Source organism: Ahaetulla prasina, chromosome 1 (assembly GCF_028640845.1).
Source record: "Ahaetulla prasina isolate Xishuangbanna chromosome 1, ASM2864084v1, whole genome shotgun sequence".
NCBI classification, from domain to species: Eukaryota; Metazoa; Chordata; class Lepidosauria; order Squamata; family Colubridae; genus Ahaetulla; species Ahaetulla prasina.
In genome coordinates, this window is record NC_080539.1 from 49,007,864 (window position 1) to 49,032,495 (window position 24,632).

The 24,632-nt window shown below is 39.3% G+C and overlaps 1 protein-coding gene across 1 annotated transcript in view; it reads left to right on the top strand.

Annotated features, from left to right (window-relative positions):
* Positions 1-144: 144 nt before the first annotated feature.
* TTBK1 (tau tubulin kinase 1) overlaps positions 145-24,632 on the top strand; it is a 99,868-nt gene continuing 75,380 nt past the window's right edge. Inside the window, exons 1-2 of the mRNA XM_058165178.1 lie at positions 145-302; positions 19,102-19,249. Of these exons, the coding sequence (XP_058021161.1) occupies positions 195-302; positions 19,102-19,249 (256 nt within the window). The 5' untranslated portion in view covers positions 145-194. The remainder of the gene's footprint in view (positions 303-19,101; positions 19,250-24,632) is intronic.

The following is a 24,632-nucleotide window of genomic DNA, read 5'->3' on the forward strand; positions in this document are numbered from 1 at the left end:
AAGCTGTGCTCGATCCTGAGGTGAGTTTGCCACCTTCTTTAATGTTACTGCCGATTGCTACCCATTTGTCCCGTTGTAATCTGCATTAACTCTTTTGTGTTTCCCCATCCCCTTTTGTGTGCATTTTCTCTTCTTTCTAGATAAATGGCTCATTTAAATTGGGAGCTGCTACTAAACTATTTTCTGGCTGGCAGATGCAGTGCCTAGCAGCTGCTATCAAAGACGAACCAAACATGAGCGGAGGAGGGGAACAGGTTGACATTTTGCCGGCTAACTATGTGGTAAAGGACCGTTGGAAAGTGGTGAGTGTATGCCTGTGTCTCTATCCTGCCAATCCCATCTAAGGATTTGAGATGTGCTCTGAATTAGCTGCTACCCTGGTAGAGACAATGTCTTCAATACAAGGTGAGCAACTCTCAAAGACTGAGGGCTGCATGTACCCTGAAATTGTCTTTGCAGCCCACAAAATCTCCACCTCACCAGCAGCACGGATTGCCACTGTTTTGAAGCAGGAAACTCATAAAAGCTATTAAGAGGATTATTAAAATTTCTATAAACAATCAAAAACTTGCAGAACTTGGGTGGTAGGAGGCGGGGCAGAAAATCCAATCCCTATTCAATATAACATGCCCTGCTCACTTTGAATAATCATTTTGTTCACAATGTTAACTGAATTTTTCACTCCTGCACAAGATGCATGTAGATGTGGTATCTGGTTTCACTGATGTTTTAAATGAGATTTTATGACAACAAAGTGTAAGCTAGTGTTCTTATTATATAATGCATTCTGGATGAAGTCCTTTTGAATGATGAGCTTTAGTAGATGGAAATAGATAAGTTTTGTTAACCCTTCGACCCAAGAACTGGAGGTATACAACAAGGACTGGGAGATCATCTGGTGTGCAGTCACTTTTCCCCTGCTATCTTGTGACAGATTTTGAGATGCTGTTTTATACTTACTCAGCTAAATTCTTTGTTGTATGGTTACATGTTTTCTATTTTGCTTGATTATTCTCTCATACCTGAATAGTATGTACTGACAGACTGATTTTAGGTTAAGGCTGAATAGACAGTAATTTAGGGTGCAAAAGCTTAGGTGGAACAAATGCCATTCCTCTTTCTGAAACATTCTAAAAAGGTTAATCTTCACATCAGCAGGGGTTGGTGCCATTAGTCAATGTGGCCTAGGGATACTTGTGTGCCCTTGAGCATTATTGTAGCATTAAGTACATTATATCAATTAGAATAGAGCTGGAAGGGACCTTTGAGTTCTTCCGGTCCAACCCCCTGCTCAAGCAGGAGACCCTATACCATTTCAGACAAGTGACTTTCCAGTTTCTTCTTAAAAACCTGCAGTGATAAAGCACCCATAACTTCTGATGGCAAGCTGTTCCACTGGTTAATTGCTCTCACTGTTAGGAAATTTCTCCTTAATTCTAGATTGCTTCTGTCCTTGATTAGTTTCCATCTATTGTCTCTTGTTCTGCCCTCTGGTGCATTGAAAAATAAGTTGACCCCCTCCTCTTTGTGGCAGTCTCTCAAATACTGGAATACTACTATCATGTCCTCCCCTAGTCCTTCTTTTCTCTAGACTGGCCAAACCCAAATCCTGCAACCATTCTTCATATGTTTTTGTCTCCAGGCCCCTAATCATCTTAGTTGTTCTTCTTTGCACTTTTTCCAAAGTCTCAACATCTTTTTTGTAATGTGGTGACCAAAACTGGATGCAATATTCCAGGTGCTTAATAGAACCAGTGCAGTGTAGTGGTTAAGGCATCAAAAATCAAGAGATGATGAATTCTAGTCCTGCCCTTAGGCACAAAGCCAGCTAGGTAATCTTAATCTAGGTCGTTTTCTCTCATCCCTAGGAAAGAATCAGTGGCACACCACTTCTGAAAAACCTTGCCAAGAAAATTGCAGGCACTTGTCCAGGTAGTCTCTGAGACTTAGACACTGTTGAATGGAAGAAAAAAGTATACAAAATAGTGTCACCATTGAAAAAAATGGGCAGAGTGGGCTTGTGCAGAAATTACTTTCACATTACTGTTCCATTATCTGGCCATTCTTTCTGGTTTTTATATCATTGTTTATTTACAGCTGCTTGTAAATTATCAGGCTGCAGCTATACATAGCTGCAGCCTGATATTTATACAATGTCAAATACTTTAAAACATTGTTTTACCTATTTTTACCAACAACAAAATGTTGCACTATTGAATGCTTCTCTCGAGGCTCTATTTCAGCATATTCCATCAGTTCCCCTCCTAATCTGTTTCTATATAATAATCTATATAACAATCAGTTTCTGTATAACAACTATTGCAGTACTTATGTCTGTGCTTTCTCTGCTAATGCCATTTATATGTAATATATATTATATATTATATATTATATTTATATATAATATTTCAATTTTAAGATGCAGATATCTGAGACATTTTCCCAATTCATCTGCAGCAGTGTAATTGTATCTAAATTTGCTTTGCTTTCCTTCCCTGCTATTTGTGTAGCTTCAGACTACTGAGGAGGTCAATTGCTAATGTGGTTTTCATGCTTGCTATGAAGGACTTGGCAGGGAGTCAGCAAGACCAGCTTTTGTTGTATTCATTTATCCAATGTCATATTGAATTAAGCATAGCATTTTTGCAGGAGAAGACTGAAGTGCTAAATATAGCATCTTTGCTATTACAAATGATATGCTTAGAAGACAGTAGTTTCCTACAATAATTTAATGAAGATGCAGTTTCTTACCAATCTGTGTTATGTATGCACATTTTAATCTTCCTTTCTTTCCTCTTTGTCCTTCTTTTGCATTGATTGTCTTAGTACTCTTATCTCTAAAAACTCTTTCTACAGTGTTCAGTTTAAGTGCTATATATCAATGTGAAAATTATTGTTACCCAAATCACTGGGAATCTAATTGCCAGGACAATTTCAGAACTATGGTTAGCTTATTGAAACTAATAGTCTTTTTGAGGTGGGCATCAATCATTGTGGACAATATGGGAAATTTTAAGGAAGCTGGTGATAATCAGTGGCAAACTATGTAGAGTAGTAGAATGTAGCCAAGTGGAATATTCATTTATTTTCTCAAACCATAAACCATGATATGTTGGGCAGATGGTACTTTAGTGTCTTCAGTGAGCTCACGATAAAAATGTCCAAAGAGGTCATGTGAAAATGATATAATTTAATAAAAATGTAAGTCGTCTTGTTTCTTTAATTTTGTTTAAGTATTCCCAATATATTGGACCCAATCAATCAGTATTCATAGAGGCTGTCACCCCCACTAACTCATATTCTAGGGATAGACCCAGGTTTTAAGGTCTTATTTTTTTTCCCTTTTGTGTTTTTAAACACACACACACACACACACACACACACACACATTATTAAGGATTTTAATTACAATGAGTAACATGTAATATAAACTAAAAGAAAAAGAATAGAAAGAAAAGGTGAAAGGTGCAAAGGAGAAAAACATAGAAAATAGAAATAAAAAAGAAAGTATGTGTGTGTGTGTAATACAAAACAAAACAAAACAAAACAATCTTCCTGATCTTCCTGCACCACACCCTCCCTCCTTTGGCCTCCCTGCACTCACAAAGACCTGAACCCTCCTTCCCTCAGCCTCCTTTCACTGCATATACCTACACTCTCCTTCCCTTGGCTTCCCTTCATACGCACCATGCCACACCCTGCTTTATCTCAGCTCCCCTTCACGTGCACCATGTTGTGCTTTTTCCCTTGGCTTTCCTTCACACACACCTCTATACCCTCCTTCCCTTGGCCTCCTTGTGTTTGCATGCACCTGTTCCCTTCTTCCCTCAGATGCTGTACAATAGCACCCCCCTCTCTCAATTGGCATGTGTGCATTAGGTCCCCCCACTCTTCTTCGGCACCTCTATGTGCCTTATCTGGGACATCCACTGATTCCTACACAATGACCTATACATCTTGAATTATGATGGCAAGCGAGGCTTTTCTGGGTTGTTGTCACTTAAGTGATACAATCACATGATTTTGCAGTTTAGAGTAGAATAGAATAGAGCTGGAAGGGACCTTGGGGGACTTCTAGTCCAGTATCCTGCTCAAGTAATCTACACCATTTCAGATAACAGACTGTCTAGTCTCTTCTTAAAAACCTCCAGTGATGGAGCACCCACAATTTCTGAAGGCAAACTGTTCTGCTGGTTAACTGTTAGGAAGTTTCTCCTTAATTCCAGGTTGCTTCTCTCTTTGGTTAGTTTCCAACCATTGTTTCTTGTCCCACCCTCTTATGCTTTGTAGAATAATTTGACCCCCTCTTCTTTGTGGCAGCCCCTCAAATACTGGAATAATGCTATTATGTTGCCCCTAATTCTTCTTTTCTTTAGACTAGCCAAACCCAAATCCTGCAGCCGTTCTTCATATGTTTTAGTCTCCAGGCCTTTGATCATCTTAGTTGCTGTTTTCTGAACTTTTTCCGAAGTCTCAACATCTTTTTTGTAGTATGGTGACCAAAATTGGTTACAATATTCCAGGTGTAGTTTTACTAGATTTTTATTAAGCTGTACTAATACTTCCTATGATCTTGATTCTATGCCTCTGTTTATATAACTCAGGATTATATTAGCCTTTTTTTGGCTTCTACTGCACACTGCTGGCTGATATTCAAATGGTCATCCACTAGGACTCCAAGGTCCCTTTCACAGTTACTGTTTTTGAGCCAAGTCTTGCCTAATCTGTATTTATATCTTTGATTTTTCCTGCCTAAATGTAAAACCTTGCTTTTCTCCACATTAAATTTCATTTTGTTGGATAGGGCCCATTGTTCAAGTCTGTCAAGATCTTTTTGGATCCTGAGCTTGTCTTCTGGGGTGTTGGCTATTCCTGCCAGTTTAGTGTCATCTGCAAATTTGATGAGTTCCCCTTCTATTCCCTCATCTAAGTCATTTATGAAGATATTGAAGAATACTAGGCCTAAGATGTAGCCTTATGGTACCCCACTGCTTATTTACAGACCCCTCGCATCCTGGACATAAACTGTTTCAACTCCTACCCTCAAAACGACGCTATAGAGCACTGCACACCAGAACAACTAGACACAAGAACAGTTTTTTTCCCGAAGGCCATCACTCTGCTAAACAAATAATTCCATCAACACTGTCAAACTATTTACTGAATCTGCACTACTATTAATCGTCTCATAGTTCCCATCACCAATCTCTTTCCACTTATGACGTATGACTATAACTTGTTGCTGGCAATCCTTATGATTTATATTGATATATTGACCATCAATTGTGTTGTAAATGTTGTACCTTGATGAACGTATCTTTTCTTTTATGTACACTGAGAGCATATGCACCAAGACAAATTCCTCGTGTGTCCAATCACACTTGGCCAATAAAATTCTATTCTATTCTATTCTTACTTCTGTTCATATGGATGTGGTACCATTAAGGACTACTCATTGAGTATAGTTTGTCAGCCAGTTACAAATCCATCGGATGGTGATGTTGTCTATTCCACGTTTTTCTAGCTTACCAAGAAGTAGGTTGTGGTCTACTTTGTCAAATGCCTTACTGAAATCTAAGTTTACTATGTTCACAGCATTTCGCTGGTCTACTAATTTAGTCACTTTATCAAAGAATGAAATAAGATTGATTTGGCATGATCTGTTTTTAACAAACCCATGTTTGTTAAACTACTAGTTATAAGTTTATTTGCTTCTGGTTTAAAGCCCATCACTTAGCAATGGCATGTTCACTGTATTTCCCTCCGAATTGTCATGCTGCAGTGCCTATTCGTTATCCCAAATTGTTATCTTTTGGATAAGATATTATACAATGCTTATGCAACTTCTGAATAGTTACTAAAATTTTAGAAATGTGTTATTCTTTATGTCTGTGTTTGTGTGTCTTTGTGTCAGTTTTGATTCCTGGCAACTACCTGTACTAGTCCTTGCAATATTTTTGGCAAGGTTTTTGGAAGTGGTTTGCAACTGCCTTCTTCCCAGATCTGAGAAAAAATGACCGACTCCAGATCCCCTATCTGTTTTTGTGCCTAAAGCAGGATTAGAACGCAACTGTTTCCTGGTTTCTAACCTGGTGCCTTAATTGTTTCAATTAATTAAAAGAAACAGCAATAGCAATAGCAATAGCACTTAGACTTATATACCGCTTCATAGTACTTTTACAACCCTCTCTAAGCGGTTTACAGAGTCAGCATGTTGCCCCCAACAATCTGGGTCCTCATTTTACCAACCTCGGAAGGATGGAAGGCTGAGTCAACTTTCAGCTGGTGAGACCCGAACTGCCAGACTGCTGGCAGCTGGCAGTCAGCAGAAGTAGCCTGCAGTATTGCATTCTAACCACTGCACTACCGTGGCTCTTATACATTCACACTGTATGCTCAGTCTTCTGGATGTGTATCCAGAAGTGATTATATCATAATTTAATTATCATATATGGAGTGATTATATGATAATCACTCCATATATGATAATTGGAGTGATTATATGATAATTTAAATACATTTACATGATAAGTCATTTATGTACAGCCCCAAAATAGCCTAATATTCCCTTTTAAGAAGAATACCTAATTTATTGTATTTATTATATTCCCATAAATATATGAATTTGATTGTTGAAAGAAGAAAGCATAAACAGGTTTTGTTTATCTCCTTACACATTGATATCCAAAACTGTTGAATCACTGATAATCCACCAAATACAGGTAGTCCTCGACTTACAACAATTCGTTTAGTGACTGTTCAAAGTTACAACGGCAGTTTCACAGCTATGACCTTTGCAGCATACCTGTCCTCACATGATCAAAATTCAGATATTTAACAGCTGACTCTTATTTATGACGATTGCAGTGTCTCAGAGTCATGTGATCACTTATCCTATTGCGACCTTCTGACAAGCATAGTCCATGGGAAAGCCAAGTTCTCTTAACAACCAGGTTATTAACTTATCAACTGCTGTGCTGCACTTAACAACTGTGGCAAGAAAGATTTTAAATTGGGGTAAAACTCACTTAACAAATATCTCATTTAACAACAGAAATTTTGAGCTCAGTTGTGGTCGTTAAGTTGAGGACTACCTTTTTTACACATCCCTTGCAATCATCCTTACATACAGATTTTATGACATTACACATGTATTAGTTACACAGAACATGTCCTAATTCCTTCAAATAAAGTTTTTAAAAATATCCATAATTTCCATAAATAATTTTTATTTGTCAGCTTTATTTTTGCCAAAACTGAGTTCCCACAAACCGTCTGTTTGCGTTCCCAGACCTTTAATAGAATACTACAGGTTTTTTATGTCCCCTTTATAATGTTCCTTTTTCTCAAGAAAAAATATTTCAAAGTTAGTGAGAGGGTTTAAGAATATTTCCTTGACATCTTTGTCTTTAGGAACAGTAGCACTTATGCATTTAGCCAAATTAACCCTAAGATAGGGTTAAAAATCTCTGTTAAATATTGCTCCTCCAATAAAGCAATCATCTAGTCTTGATAGAGTTGCTAGTTTCTTTCTCTGCCCTAACTGCCTTTAATTTTTCTAGAAAAGACCGCAGAGAGGCATTCATGATGAAGGCTGGGGTGCTGAGTTTGAATGTCACTCTGGATTTCAGCTGCACACTCCATGGAAGAATTTGCAGATTTTCTTCATCTGTTTTAAATCTGTTCTTTATCTATATAAGATTACATCCAGGTTTAGACTATATAAATGTGATTCTTCAGTCTCTATCCATGTTTAAATTTATGTTCAACATAACGGGAACAATATCTTGAAAAACTGAATTTCGACTGAAAAGTTCAAAAGTGTTATATATTAAGAAATCCTCATCCCCTTTCTCAGGGCTTATGTTTTTTTCTTTATTTTCTGAATACACATTTTATTGATATTTGTTATGAAGTTAGGATTTTCTTATTTAAGGAGACTGACAATATTTGAAAAAGCTATAATTTTTAATTCCACTATCTCCACATTTCTCAATAACCAAGGGGAAAATCCTTGTTTAGCTTAAAAAGTTTGGAAGGAATGTCAAAAAGATACTCTGCCTTTGGGTAGGGGATATTATTATTGCCAGTTTTTAAGTTTTCTGTGTAACTTTTCTGCACCAGCAATCCACATGTTTTGGGGAAACTTGAAACTTGAATTCTATAATACTATCACACATTCACTATTGTCATCCATTGCAAACACCCAATTTCCTATGCCTATGATCCCAAAGGTCAGGAAGGAAAGATCCATTATACAATCATTGAGAGGTTAAGGGAAGGAACTCTTAACCTCTCAATGATTAACAGACAAAGGAAGAAAGTGGAAAGTGACCAGTGGAGTACTCACATTGGATGTGGTAATCTGTAAAGATTTTTTCCTCTTCTCCCTTCCCAAGATTTGATCATCTTGACAATCCTCAAAAATTGGTAAATTTAGATATAAATACATTCACTGCTAAGATCACCAGATAACTTCAGGTGTGTGTAAGAACTTTAAATCTACAAAACTTAAATTCAAGTTCATTCTCACTCACTAAAGTTCTGCGGCATTTCTCCTGCTAAGTCTTATATCAGGTCTAGAAACAAATTTTTCTTACAACATTTATGGTCCCTTAGCAGCTTTCTGGCTAGAAATACTGTATTTTTTCCCCTTTTGTGCAATCTTTTCCGATTCTTGTAGACAGTCTGGATGAGTTCCTGTAGTTTTCTTGGCAAGTTTTTTTCAGAAGTGGTTTGCCATTGCCTCATTCCTCAGGTTGAGAGAAAATGACTGGCCCAAAGTTACCCAGCTAGCTTAGATTTGTCTGTTACTATTGCTATTGCATGTCATTTCCTCCAATAATCATTTAAGTGAGGTGGATGATATAGAATATTGGTAAAGTAAAATAGTTTCTTCTTACCCTTTAATTTGCTAACATATTTCCTATTTCCTGGAAGCAATCCTATGAACTGCTTAATTATTTGGCAAAATGGAATTGCAGAGACCAGCAGGGACAGAATCTTCTCAGTTGTTGTCAGAAACATTTCGGCATGTTGCTCAATTTTTATAGCCGGAATTCTAGAGGCATGACCCCAAGCACAAAATTATAAAGATGGGCTGTGGCTGATATTTTTTTCCCTTTTAATACTTGCATAGTTTCCATAGCAAAACAGTAAAAAAATTTTTTAAATCAGTTAATGCAAATGTCAAACCTTCTTTGAAATACTGTAGGCTGCCAGTACTTTGATAAATGGAGCTGTTACTTCTTCTCATGTAACAAGATGACACTTCAATTTCTAATAGCTTTCTAAGCATTTGATGCTCACATTGCTGACAGTAGAGATTTTAAAAAATGGTTAGGGAATATCATTTTATTTTTTTTAGAACAGTTTTTGCTATTATTCTGAAAGTACTCTCTCAGCAACTATCAGTAAATACTTGGTTCTATCTATAGATGTCTCTCAACTGGTTTTACATTTTTGTTTGTTTTCCCTGCTATATTACCAAACAAACATTTACTAATCAATAACCCAAAATTATTTCATTTTGTAGTACTAAGAAAACTAAAAAATTTAGCTGAATTTATGATTTTGGTACTCATATAGTTTGTTAGTGCACTCTAGTCATTTTCCTTGACCTTCGAAAATGCATACAGTTTTTATAGGTATTTGTTACTTTTAACTGTTTCCTATTTTAAGGCGTTAGATATATAAGAGGAGAAGGATTTCTTAAAAATAGTTTAACCTAAAGCTGATTATTTTTTAAAGTTTTGTTTTTTTTGTTTTTTTTAAAGTCTATCTTTCCTGATGAGATTCATTTGGCCAAGCATGGCTGTTTCAGGAAATTCTTAACTTGTATTGCTGCCAACTTACTCCCTCAGGGAATGGATGAATGCAGAAAAGGGTCAGCTTCTTTGAACTGATAATAAGTAAATAGAAAGTGTTAAAAAATAGAATAGCATAGTATAAATAGAATACTAGGATTCTTGATTTCTACCCAACCCATCAGAGCACAGAGGCAGGGAATATTGTGGGTCCCATCCCCGAGGGAGATACACCTGGTTGGACCCAGAAGAAAGGCCTTCTCCGTGGTGGCTCCCTCTCTCTGGAGCATCATTCCCCCAGAGATTAGAATGGCCCCCATTCTACTACTCTTCCAGAAAGGGTGGGTGGGAGGTAGGGGGTGATTTGTTATATTGTACTATATTAATTTATTTGATTCTTTTTGTTAGTTTTTATTGTTTTAAATGTAGTTTTATATTCTGTAAGCCGCCTTGAGTCACCATGGGTGAATAGGCAGCAACATAAATAAATAAATAAATAAATAAATAAATAAATAAATAAATAAATAAATAAATAAATAAATAAAAAAAATACATAAATGCAATAGAGGCATCAAATAAAGCATTGTGCATTGCCAATCTAGGAATAAACACTGTGACCTAAAGTAGATTGAGATTTGCTACATCTTATATTCATATTCATTCTTCATAGTAAATGTGTTAAGAATGGAATAAACAGTCTCATATCAAAACATTTTTAGTTCTCCAAAAAATGCTTAGAAAAATAGCGAAATGCCTAAATAGTAATATAAAAATATAGAAACAAACATTTTCAAAGATTAAGAAAAAACAAAACTAAAAGAAAACTGTGAACTTCAAAGGCATATTCTGCAACGTAATAGATACTTATATTTTGGTTAAGGAGATCATCTGGAATTAAAATTACATTTATTAATTTATTATTTATTCAATCTATTTTTTCTGATCTCCACTTGAGAAGATATATATTTGCTCCCAAATCTAGTTTTGATTATTTGATTATATGTTATCAAGCAGATCTTAAGAGACCACATAGAGATATTTTTTCCAGATAATCCCCATCTATCATATCTAGCAGTAAACAAAAATTGCTGGATAAAAAAGAAAAACTTACTCATTGAATTCTTGTGTTTGTTAATTATATACCGAGGCGGGTCAGGAAAAATCCTCATTCTAGTATAATACGAAGATGATTGTTGGGAGAACTGCAAAATTCTATCTTGCAGAATTTTTACTATTAACATAATTAATTATAGAATATTAATTAATATAATTAATCCTCAATTTTTAATGAGTTAAAATCCCTATATCACTTAGATTTTATTTTCAGATCTCATTCAGATGGTAATGAAAAAAAGTTCAAAAAAAGAACTTTTCCATAAATACCTCTAGGGGCTACTCTCACTCTGTTTAAAAGAAAACTATTTTTGAAGAATGAATCTTGCATACAGATTAATTTGTCTTAGAGCGCAATTATTTCTTTGATGCATTTCTGATTAGCATGTTTAAGTTGGTCATTTCCGTGGTCAGAGGAATACTATATCCTAAAGGCTAATGCATAGCACTTTGCAAAGATTATGCTAGGCCCTTGATGAATAAAATCCCTCAGATCTCTTCTAAAGCGGACTGTGACTGGGGTTACTAGGACAATTTTTCATCCATTAACTGGGAGTAGTTTACGCTTATAAAACTTGAGAAAGCAGAGGGAATTTTCAGGGCTTTTAGCATGCTCACTCTCAGTTAGATCTAAGCCTCTTTTACCTAATCAAGGTCATCTGGGAAAAATCTTCTGGAGGGAACTAAGTGGAAGTGATTTCATCCTTGAATAATGGGATTCTCCCTGCCAGAAAAAGGTGGTGATGTGCTCTCACCTTAAGAAATATTTACTAGATCCGCTGATATTTGGCAATTTTCCACTTCTCCTTTTGAGCAAAGATCTGCAAGAAATAAATGATCTTGACTCTTTTCAGTAAAGTTTCATGCTGTAATGGTGAAAAACATTGTTCTTATTTGTGGATACATCTTGTGGCACTGAGACAGAGATGGTACCACTCTCCTGGACCTGCTTGACCTCTTAATGATCATTACCATCAGTTATGGTATTCTTCTGGACTTTGGGAGAAGGAGACACTATTTTGCATTCTCTGAAGTTGGTATCAGTGGAGGGGGAAGGGATCTGTGCTCTTTCCTCTTCTATTTAATATCTGATGAGACTGCTTGGGGAACTAATTTGATAACATAGATTCAGGTATCATCACTTTGCTAGATGATTACCAGTTGTATATTTGGAGCCCCATTTGACTGACACTGGAAATGATGTCTCAGTGTCTGGAGGCTGTTAGCAACTCAGTGAGGAAGAATTGATTTAGTTTCAATTCTAATAAAAATGAATGACTTGGGATCAGGTATGCCTGGGATTTTCCATTTTTAGTTCTCCATTGTGCAGCATTTCTGAGGCAGAACTGGGGTGCAGTTGGGACTGATGGATTTTCTTGGAAGAGCAAGTGCTATCAATAGCCAGGATGCCTTTTGAATAGAAAATGGACGTTGGACTTACCTGAGACGTCCTTTCTCAGTAAGAAGGAAAACGGCAGTCAGGCAAGGGTTAACTCGTCTGTCAAGCTTGTAGGACCGAGTCTGTAATTTGCTTCAAGCCCCGCCTTATCCTGTTGTCTCTCCAGTTTTTGGCGAGGAAGCTGTCGCAGACTTAACGTGTCTTCCTGAAATGAAAAACAATTAATATACTCCCCCCGCCCATGGACGAAGGTCGGCCCCAGTAGGGTGGGGCTGACTGCAGTTTTCCTCCTTGCTGAGAAAGGACGTCTCAGGTAAGTCCAACGTCCATTCTCCAGACAGGTGGGAAAACGGCAGTCAGGCAAGGGACATACCAAAGTTAGGTGACCGTCTGGGTGGGTGAAGGTAGGCCACTGAGTCATGGGTTGTCGTGTACACTTTGTAAAACTCGTCTACCAAATGCGGCGTCCGCCGATGCGTAGGAATCGAGCTTGTAGTGCCTGATGAAAGGCGACGGTGAAGTCCAAGTAGCCGTCCTGCATACTTCTTCCAAGGGTGCCTGGGTTGCCCAAGCTGCCGAAGTGGAGGCGCTCCTCGTGGAGTGTGCTGTAATGTTTTTGGGCCTAGGTAGAGATTGCAAATCGTACGCCATGGCTATGGTGGCCCGGATCTGTCTGCCAATGGTAGGTCCCGATACCTTGGAACCTAATGATGAGGGTTGGAAGGAAACCAGGAGGGCTTCCGTTTTTTGAAAGGTAGAAGTGCGATGTAAATAGATCTTTAAGGCTCTACGGACATCCAACGTGTGCCATTCATGTTCTCTCTGATGTTTAGGTGAGGGACAGAAATTTGGGAGAATCAGTTCCTGAGAACGATGAAATAAGGAATTAAGTTTTGGAACGAAGGTTGGATCGAGGCGAAGGACTACCCTATTCAGGTGAAAAATGCAAAGGTCCTTACGTGTTGAGAGCGCTGCCAATTCTGATATGCGGCGGGCTGATGTGATGGCAATAAGGAATGTCACTTTGAAAGTCAAGAGACGTAATGACACTTCCCAGAGTGGTTCAAATGGTGCCCTCGTTAATGCATTGAAAACTTTGTTAAGATTCCAGGAAGGGTACCTGTGAATAGTGGGGGGATGCAAGTTAGAAGCTCCCCTTAGAAAAAGCCTGATGACTGGATTCTTTGCCAGGGACTCCGATGAGCCGAAGGTAAGTACCGAGGAGAGAGCTGCGACTTGCCATCAAAGAGTGTTGGGAGATAGACCTGAAGCCAAGCCTTCTTGTAGAAAACCAATGATGTGAGCTAAGTCAGGGTCCGTAGGTGGAATAGACCTCTTGGAGCACCAGATAGAGAAAACCTTCCAAGTGAATTGATATATGCGCTTAGTGGATGGCCGGCGTGCTGCCTGAATTGTGGGAACTGCGTCTGGAGGAATGTTGAGACCCACTAGGATGTCCCGCTCAACCGCCAGATGATGAGCTGTAACCACTGGGGTTCTGGATGGATGAGAACGCCCTGGCTGAGAGCAGTCTGGTCGTCTGGTACGCGCCAAGGTTTTGCCACTGATAGAGATTTGAGGTACACAAACCAAGGTCTCCGAGGCCAATGAGGAGCCAGGAAGATGAGTTCGGCCTTCTCTTCTAGGAGTTTGTGGATGACCTTGGGAATTAATGGGAGGGGAGGGAATGCATAAAGCAGTCCTGGCGGCCATGGTGATCTTAGCGCATCCACCGCTTCCGCCCCTGGAGACGGAAACCTGGTGAAATATCTGGGAAGTTGATGATTTGAGGACGTCGCAAACAGGTCCACCTTGGGGAGGCTGAAGCGGCGGGAGATCTCTTGAAACAGAGCTGGAGCTAGTTTCCACTCCGCTTGATCTAGATGGTGACGGCTGAGGGCATCCACCCGAACATTTGCTGTGCCTGTGATATGAGCCGCTCGAAGAGAAGGAAGGTTGAGTTCAGCCCAGTGGCCTAGTTTGAAAGTCTCTGTCATGAGGGTTTTTGATTGTGTGCCTCCCCATCTGTTTATATGGGCTTTTGCTGATGTGTTGTCTGTGAGCAAGAAGAATGTCTCATCCCTTCACTAGATCGAGGAACTGGAGAAGGGCCTTGTGAACCGCCCTTAATTCCAATAGATTTATGCTGAGTCTTTGTTCCTGTGCTGACCATAAGCCTTGAGCCATGTTTGGACCCAGGTGGGCCCCCCCAACCTGTGACACTGGTGTCGGTCGTGAGGGTAATTCTGTTGGGCTCCCTGAATCGACTGCCCTTGGACAGAGCATCTGAGATCCACCACTGGAGAGATGTCAGTGTCTTTGACGAAAGACGAATGCGTGCTAGTGACGTGGACTGGCCTCTTCGTTGATACAGAAGTAAGGTCCATTGCAGTTCCCTGCTGTGTAAGCGAGACCAGGGTACAATTCCAAATGTGAAACCATCTTACCCAGTAGCTGGGAGAAAGATTTCAAGGAACTGGACCGGGAGTTAATGATCTGCCTGGTGAGGTCTTTAAGACTGGTCTGGCGATCCTGGGAAAGGTACACTAAGGACTGTTTGGAATCTATGATTGCTCCCAGGTGTAAAATTGTAGTAGTAGGAGAGAGATGGCTTTTGGACCAATTTATGGAAAATCCATGTTCCTGTAGGATATGGATAGTGGTAGCTAAGTCCCGGTGAGCAGAAGGCTCAGACCGGGACATGATGAGAATATCATCCAGATAGAATTGGATACGGATGGGGTGAGTGCGGATGTGACCAATGAAAGCTCCCATAACCTTTGAAAATACTCTGGGAGCCGAAGATAAGCCAAATGGAAGGGCTCTATATTGAAAATGTTGGCCATTGTAACAGAAACGGAGGAATTTTCTGTGTCCAGGGGCAATTAGAACATGAAGATAAGCTTCTGTTAAATCTATGGATGACAGGAAATCCCCTGGGCGAATGGCCTCTAAAATTGACTGTAAAGACTGCATTTTGAATTTTCGATAGGAAATAAATTTATTTAAAGATTTAAGGTCCAAAATTGCCCTCCATCCCCCCGAGGATTTTGCCAGTACAAAAAGCTGTGAATAAAATCCCTTGCCATGTTGAGTCTGTGGAACGTGTTGAATAGCCTTAATTTGAAGAAGGTGGGCGATAGCCCCTTCCATAATAGTACGGTTAAATCGGTTGCGAGAAATGGGGCAAGGAACAAAAACCCTCAGGGGGGGTGGAGATGAATTCTAAAAAGAGACCTTCACGAATCGTTTGAAGTACCCAAGCATGGTACTTTGGTACAAGCCGAAATGGTTGATTCCCATTGGGCGGTGAAAAGGGACAGACGTACGCCAATGGGAGGGGAGGTGTATGAATTACTTGGATCTGCGGAAACCCCTGCCCCTACCCCCGCGAAAGGGCTTTCTGGAAGAATTTTTGTAAAAGGGTCTGACCTGATTATCCTGCAGAAAGGAACCTCTGGGTTGAAATGGCCTATGTTGGCGTGACTGGTAGAAGTTGGTATCAGACCCTCGAAATGACTGATGATGAGGATAAGGAGCTGAATGATGATCAGAGCGCCTGGATAGCGATGGCAGGATCTTCCGCTTGTCCTTTGTTTCAATCAAGAGGGGTTCGAGTGGCTCTCCAAACAATTTATCCCTGAGAAGGGTGATGAGGCTAATCTCCATTAATTTTTTACATCTGCCTGCCAGTTGCGAAGCCAAAGGAGCCTGCGTGATGTGATTGAAGACCCTATGGCCTTGGAAGTGAAACGAGCCACATTGAGTGTGGCATCTGCCGAATATTCAAGCGCTGCGATAATCTTGTTAAGGTCCTGGTGAGACCTCGTATCAGTTGGAGTTGTTCTTGCTTGTAATTGTTTCAACCAAATGATGGTAGCTCTGTTGAAAAATGATGCCGAAGCAGCAGCTTTCACTGACCATGCTGCCTCCTGGTGTCCTTTGATTAGAACCTTTTCGGCCCTCTTGTCTTCAGGACGAAGATATTCCTCTGGAGGCCCCGTTATGTGGGAGGTAGAAGAGAGAGAAACTATGGGGTTGTCCACCATAGGAACTTGTAATAGGTTGGACATTTCAGAGGCCATATTGTATAAGCGTTTATCCAGGCTGTTAGGGAAAGGTCCAGAATCTGGGACCCCCCATTGTCGTTGAACCACATCAGTGAATAGTTTTGGGGCTGGTACAGCATCTGCCGTCACCGCTGGTTCAGAAAATAAAGAAGTAGAGGGATCATCCCCTTTCTCCTTACTGTTCTTTGTTGTGGCCACTTCTCCCAATCGGGTGGTCATTTGGGCCTTATATAATAGTGATTTAAAGACTTGAGGATTAAATAGGCTAATGAAGGCTGGTTGTTCAAGATCCAAGCCTTCATCTTCTGAGAGAGCCTCATCCCTAGGGATCTCTCCCTCTGACAAATATTCCTGGTCAGAATGATCAGGAGATACAGTCTGACCATGTTCTGACATAACCTAGTTGTTCCTGTTGGGATCTGGCTGAGGAGGCAGAAGGCCTAGGATCCTGTTGGAAACACTGCATGAAGCTAGACCGAATTGCATTTGCAATCAGGGTTCCAAACTCCGGTGGAAGTTGTAAACCCCCAGGACACTGAATAGGAGTGAGGTTATGATCGGTTGGAATGGGATCCCTGGTATTGGTATTTTGGACTGTTTCCAAATCCGCTTCAGGCATTGTCTGGAACAAAGGAACACCGTCCATAAGGACTAGTGGAGACCCTGTAGTAGGTTGATCTGGGGACCAATTTGGAGGTAAAGAGGTAGTGGAAGCTGCCCTGTGAGGAGACTGTTCTTCAGCCTGTGAAGGAGTAGTACTCACTGTGGATTGTGGTTTGGATGTGAGAGAGGCCTGTTGCTGGGCCTTGGAAACAGCCTTTTCCAGGGCCTTATGTCTCCTTTTCTCCTCCACCGTGGATTTTGATGATTTAGGCTCAGATCCCTTACTCTTGGAAGCCCTGCATATGGAGGCTGATGTTCCCTCCCCTGGGTCATCATGGTCAGGGGCGCGGGAGCTGAGATTTTTTTCTTTATTAGCTCTCTTGCTCATTTTGTATTGATCCTCTAAAAGAGGAAGAAAGGGCTCACTAATCTCCCGAGGAAACTGTATCCTTAAACTCCTAGAAGCAGGAGAAATGATATCTGGGGCTAGGAAATCTGGCCGCTACACTTGCCTCTCCCTCAGGATTACCAAAATGGCGATTGGCCAAAAGAATTTTAATTACCTCCAAAATGGCGCCCGGAGTCTTTTTGTGCCAAAATTAGCCGTTCCGAGTGATCGCGCCAATAGAAAAACAGCCCCTTGTGGCCGCAGAGACAAAGATCAGATTAGCGGCATCAAATCTATGCCTCCCCTGCTTTCCCCACCAGCCGGTGATTTACTGGCGTGGGGAGGCTTCTGTAACGACGTCAACTGAATTTTCCTCCTGAAGCTGCAGCCGAGATCGGAAAGATAAGGGCTGTGCTGATAGCCCTTGATGCGCCGTTTGAGCTGCTCAGCAAAAGCTTTTAAACGCAGTGTGAAAAACTCCACCCAATTAGAAGAATCGGGGAGCAAAGCAGACCTCTCCGATACCCTGAGAGGCTGCTGAATAAGGAATCTGCCAGCCGGCAAGTTAAACAGCTTCTGCAAACAGCCGTCTGCGGATTCGGGCTCGTGGTCCTTCAAGCAGGGATAATATTTGTAAATAGATATAAAAATTAAGATAAAATAAAATAAAAATACGATGCAATAGAAATAGAAATAGGAGTCCAGGAAGATACGTTTGTCCAGCTTGGGACCGAGTAAAAAACTGGAGAGACAACAGGATAAAGCGGGGCTTGAAGCAAATTACAGACTCGGTCCTACAAGCTTAACAGACGAGTTAACCCTTGCCTGACTGCCGTTTTCCCACCTGTCTGGAGAATGTGCCATTTTCTAACCTTCTCCTCTATCAGAAGAACCTGCTCATGGTATCTTATGCCTTAGTTGCCTGCTGCCTGTATGCGCTATAGATGGGGTGCTTTTGATCAGTCAGAATCTGAAAGAGAATGCAAATTTGTAAGCAGTTATGAGCATACCTCAATATGCCCATGTTATCATATACTTTCTGAGCTGGTTACCAATTGAAATTGCTAATTGATATCTGTACCATAACTTGGAGTCTGGTTATCTATGGGATTGCCTTTCTGGTTGTATCATAAGATCTAACACAATAAGCATGTACCAATCTTATGGGATCATGGAGATATCCTTCTTTGTTCCTGCTGTCTGGAATCCAGTTCTAACAGAGGTTTGTTAAATTCTATCCCTGCTTTGATTTAGAGGCATTGAGCATTTAGAAAGGATTTTGAACAGGCTGTAGACCATGATGTTTTGTAGTTCCATCAAGTGATGACTTATGTAAAATGGTAAAACTATTTTTATATACTTCCCCATAATATCATTTCATTTTTATATCTTTTGCATTCTGGTTGCTTTTACTTTTAACATAGCAAAGGGTAATTAATTATTTATTAAATGTACATTTAATTTTATTTAATTTTCTGTATCTATTGCCACTTAATATCTTTCCTGGATTTTAGCAGCCCATATTTGCTAAAGTCTATTATTACATATATTATTCTTAAGAGACCAACTATTTGGTTTTGTATTTGTGTCTTTAAATACACTTTTTAGTTATATACAATATTACAATATTGCATGGCTTAGTACTTTTTTTCAAAAGTTTCTAGGTAAGGTGTGGAATCTCCCTAATTGCTAAATATTGTGATGATTTTGTGTCCCATTTAGTTGAAGAAGATTGGTGGTGGTGGCTTTGGTGAGATTTATGAAGCAATGGATCTTTTAACTCGGGAGAATGTAGCTCTGAAGGTTGAGTCAGCTCAGCAACCAAAGCAAGTCCTCAAGATGGAGGTGGCTGTTCTAAAAAAACTACAAGGTAGGAGATATAATTATTCTGGAAAATGTACGGAGGTTTATAGAGCTTGATTGCACTATTATCTGTTTGGTGTTAATACATGACAATATACAGTATTTAAACATAAAAATACAGCTTTTTGGGATCCAGTGTTTCTTTTCAGTGAAATTCTTATATTGCAATGTCACGTGATTTTAATACAGTTTTAATTGTCACAGATTTTTTTTACAAAGAGCTGCATTAATTGTAGCTTGTTAGCAAAGATTATAATTTTCTGTTGAACATTTAATGTTTCATATCTAAATAATTGGATCCCTGTCAGAGAAAGCAGCTCTTTTAGACAAGGTAAGCTACATTGTGGAAATGCACTATTAATATTTTCTCCTGCACTTCCAAGAGAACTACATGCTCTGGTTTAGTCTGAAGGAAGTGCTTTTGTTACTACAGCAAATATTATAATACCAAGAACATAAAACATAACAGTAGTGTCCTATATGTCTCGTTTTGTAAATATGCAGTTTTTTGTACTTCATTCAAGATATGTGATCTACAAATACTTGATTTATGACCATGTATTTCAGCAGCCTGGGTAATAAGTACTTATTTGAAGAACAATTAGGACAAAATCTCATTCAGACTCTCTAACTGATGAAGAATTACTACCTTAAGTAAACATTTGCCCTTACACTTCAATAAAGTTCAAAAAAAAGCCATCGAGGTGTTGTCCCGGTGTCTGGAAGCCGTACGGGTCTGGATGGGGAGAAACAGGCTCAAGCTCAATCCCTCCAAGACGGAGTGGCTGTGGATGCCGGCATCCCGGTACAGTCGGCTGCAGCCGCGGCTGACTGTTGGGGGCGAGTCATTGGCCCCAATGGAGAGGGTGCGCAACTTGGGCGTCCTCCTGGATGGACGGCTGTCTTTCGAAGACCATTTGACGGCCGTCTCCAGGAGAGCTTTTCACCAGGTTCGCCTGGTTCGCCAGTTGCGCCCCTTTCTAGACCAGGATGCCCTATGCACGGTCACTCATGCTCTCGTGACATCTCGTCTGGATTACTGCAATGCTCTCTACATGGGGCTCCCCTTGAGGAGCACCCGGAGACTCCAGGTAGTTCAGAATGCGGCTGCGCGGGTGATAGAGGGAGCCCCTCGTGCCTCCCATGTAACACCTCTCCTGCGCAGACTGCACTGGCTGCCTGCCTGTGGCCTTCCGGGTGCGCTTCAAGGTTTTGGTAATGATCTTCAAAGCGCTCCATGGCATAGGGCCGGGCTACTTACGGGACCGTCTGCTGCCACCGAATGCCTCTCACCGACCCGTGCGCTCTCACAGAGAGGGACTCCTCAGGGTGCCGTCGGCCAGGCAGTGCCGACTGGCGACACCCAGGGGAAGGGCCTTTTCTGTGGGGGCCCCCACCCTCTGGAACGAGCTTCCCCCAGGTCTTCGCCAGCTTCCTGACCTTCGAACCTTCCGCCGCGAGCTTAAGACACATCTATTTATCTGCGCAGGACTGGACTAGAATTTTAAATTTTTAAATGTTTAAATTTTAAATCTGGTTTTAAATGGGTTTTATTATTTATATCTCTATTTTAAATATTCGGCCTATGTAATAAGTTTTTTAAATTAATGTTTTATCCTGTATATATATATGTTTTTTATATGGCTGTAAACCACCCTAAGTCCCTAGGGAGATAGGGCGGTATAAAAGTGTGAATAATAAAATAAAATAAAAAGTTCTTTGCTAGCTTTGTATATGGATAAATAAATATTTATTTGTTTTCTGAGGTTTTCACGGGTGTTTGTATATAGGTCTTTGGCTGTTCGGGTTTTCTCCCGTGTAAAATTGGAAGTGTCTTGGCGACGTTTCGACGAAGTATATATATAAGTATATATATATACTTATATATATATATATATATAAGTATATATATATATATATATATATATATATACCGAATATAAGCCGATCCGAGTATAAGTTTAGGACGTTTTCAGCACAAAAACGTGCTGAAAAACTCGGCTTATACTCGAGTATAAGCCGAGGGCTTAAAAAAAAAACTGAGTATAAGTCAGATAGACCGAGTATAAGCCGATATACTCGAGTATAAGCCGATATATCGAGTATAAGTTTAGGACGTTTTCAGCACAAAAACGTGCTGAAAAACTCGGCTTATACTCGAGTATAAGCCGATATACTCGAGTATATACGGTATATATACATATATATATATATATATATATATATATATATATATATATATATATATATATATATATATATATATATATATATATATACCGTATATACTCGAATATAAGCCGATCCGAGTATAAGCCGAGGTCCCCAATTTTACCCCAAAAACTGGGGTAAACTGGGGACTCGAGTATAAGCCGAGGGTGGGAAATGAGGCACCTACCGGTTGGGGAAACCCTCCCCCCCCCAGCTGAGAAGGCTGGCGGCCCCCCCCCCCCGCCCTCTCACTGCACCGGCAGGGCTTCCGTCCGGTAAAATGTGAAAAAAAGAAAAAAAAAACTCGAGTATAAGCCGTATATACTCGAGTATAAGCCGAGGGGCTTAAAAAAAAAAAAACTCGAGTATAAGCCGTATAGACCGAGTATAAGTTTAGGACGTTTTCAGCACAAAAACGTGCTCAAAAACCCGGCTTATACTCGAGTATATACGGTATATATATATATATATATTTATTTATTTATTTATATGTGTGTGTGTATATATATATATGTATATATATATATATATATATACACACACACACATATAAATAAATAAATATTTATATATATACAGAAGAGTAAGTGGCTTAGTTACTATGCCTGTCTCTCTAATGGGCTGCCATGCTATTTGAAAATATGAAAATGAGAAAAAAGTAGTCAAATATAATCCAATCTTTATTATATTTATAACCAGCAAAAGAAGGGTGGGATACAAACAATTAGTAATTTAAAACACTAAACGATATGTTTAGTGTTTTTTAACCTGGTTTTTAACCTGGTTAAAAAACATTTTAAAAAGCTTATACACATACATACAAACTCCACACCGATCTTTTAAAAAATCTATAAAAAGGGGCAAAGACATTAATTAAAAATGGGGAAACATAAAAGTTAATATATGGCTCGTTCTCAGAAATCTATCACATTACTAAATACTAAAAAGTTAAATATTAAAGTTGGTCTGAGGCACAGGTCATCCATCATCTGACAGATTTTAATTGCTGCTGCACAGAATCTGAAATACTTACGTTGTAACAGGATTACTGTCTGCAAGCAGAGAGATATAAAATTGTGTTCTGCACCTTATTTGTCCTCTGGGTGTTTATACGGTATTAGTGAGATGAGGGTAGTGCCAATGTCTCTATAACACAAGCCTTGGAGAAGCACATTCTTTATTGATTCTGTATGTCCAGAGTCACAGGGCATTGCCTTTCCTGGAAGAGAATTTTCCTGTATCAGCTTTCAAGGATTGGTGAAGGGAGGGCAGGATATCATGCCAGATTATAGGCCCTCTGGAAATAGTCAAATAGCACTTTACAACTAAGAGGAGGGCATTGCTGTGGAAATCACATAACAGCCCAACCTTGCTGATTGGAGGAAACCTGATAGCTGGATTAATGGGGAGGTGGCCAGGAAAAGTTTTTAATTCAGAGGAAAAAAAAGACAGCAAAAGCTAACAGTAAGTCCAAGTACAGGTTCAACTGAAGTATATTCACTAAGAATTACTATAAAAAGATCATATGTATTTGGGCTACATTTTACAGTCTTTTTTTATCTAAATTCAAATGAGTGAAACACTTGAAGCTGCTTAAGCACAGTTCAGAGAACATAATTACCCAGAAAGAGACTTGAAAATAGATTTCTAAATGGAAGTTCTGACAGTGATTTGTGGGATTTTCAGTAGAGGTTGAGCTTAGCACGGGGACTTGGGTATGAAACTGGTTAAAATGGAAATAATCAGTATTTATAATTTATAATTTTGGTAGCTATTTCCCATGAGTTCCCCTTGCTTGATTACATCAGATACTGATTTCGATCTCTGGACAATAAGGATGTGATTCCAGTGACCACTGAAATAGCTTAAAATTGATTGGGTAAAAATAGCTTGGATAGAACCAGGTGGAATTGGCAGGTGCTTTTTCCAAAGGTAACAATTAAGGCAAAAAGCTCCTTCTCAGAAAGGAAGATAAAAATAGGGCAAAAAAAAAAAGAAACTCGAGTATAAGTCAGATAGACCGAGTATAAGTTTAGGACGTTTTCAGCACAAAAAACGTGCTGAAAAACTCGGCTTATACTCGAGTATATACGGTATATATATATATATATATTTATTTATTTATTTATATGTGTGTGTGTATATATATATATGTATATATATATATATATATACACACACACACATATAAATAAATAAATATTTATATATATACAGAAGAGTAAGTGGCTTAGTTACTATGCCTGTCTCTCTAATGGGCTGCCATGCTATTTGAAAATATGAAAATGAGAAAAAAGTAGTCAAATATAATCCAATCTTTATTATATTTATAACCAGCAAAAGAAGGGTGGGATACAAACAATTAGTAATTTAAAACACTAAACGATATGTTTAGTGTTTTTTAACCTGGTTTTTAACCTGGTTAAAAAACATTTTAAAAAGCTTATACACATACATACAAACTCCACACCGATCTTTTAAAAAATCTATAAAAAGGGGCAAAGACATTAATTAAAAATGGGGAAACATAAAAGTTAATATATGGCTCGTTCTCAGAAATCTATCACATTACTAAATACTAAAAAGTTAAATATTAAAGTTGGTCTGAGGCACAGGTCATCCATCATCTGACAGATTTTAATTGCTGCTGCACAGAATCTGAAATACTTACGTTGTAACAGGATTACTGTCTGCAAGCAGCAGAGAGATATAAAATTGTGTTCTGCACCTTATTTGTCCTCTGGGTGTTTATACGGTATTAGTGAGATGAGGGTAGTGCCAATGTCTCTATAACACAAGCCTTGGAGAAGCACATTCTTTATTGATTCTGTATGTCCAGAGTCACAGGGCATTGCCTTTCCTGGAAGAGAATTTTCCTGTATCAGCTTTCAAGGATTGGTGAAGGGAGGGCAGGATATCATGCCAGATTATAGGCCCTCTGGAAATAGTCAAATAGCACTTTACAACTAAGAGGAGGGCATTGCTGTGGAAATCACATAACAGCCCAACCTTGCTGATTGGAGGAAACCTGATAGCTGGATTAATGGGGAGGTGGCCAGGAAAAGTTTTTAATTCAGAGGAAAAAAAAGACAGCAAAAGCTAACAGTAAGTCCAAGTACAGGTTCAACTGAAGTATATTCACTAAGAATTACTATAAAAAGATCATATGTATTTGGGCT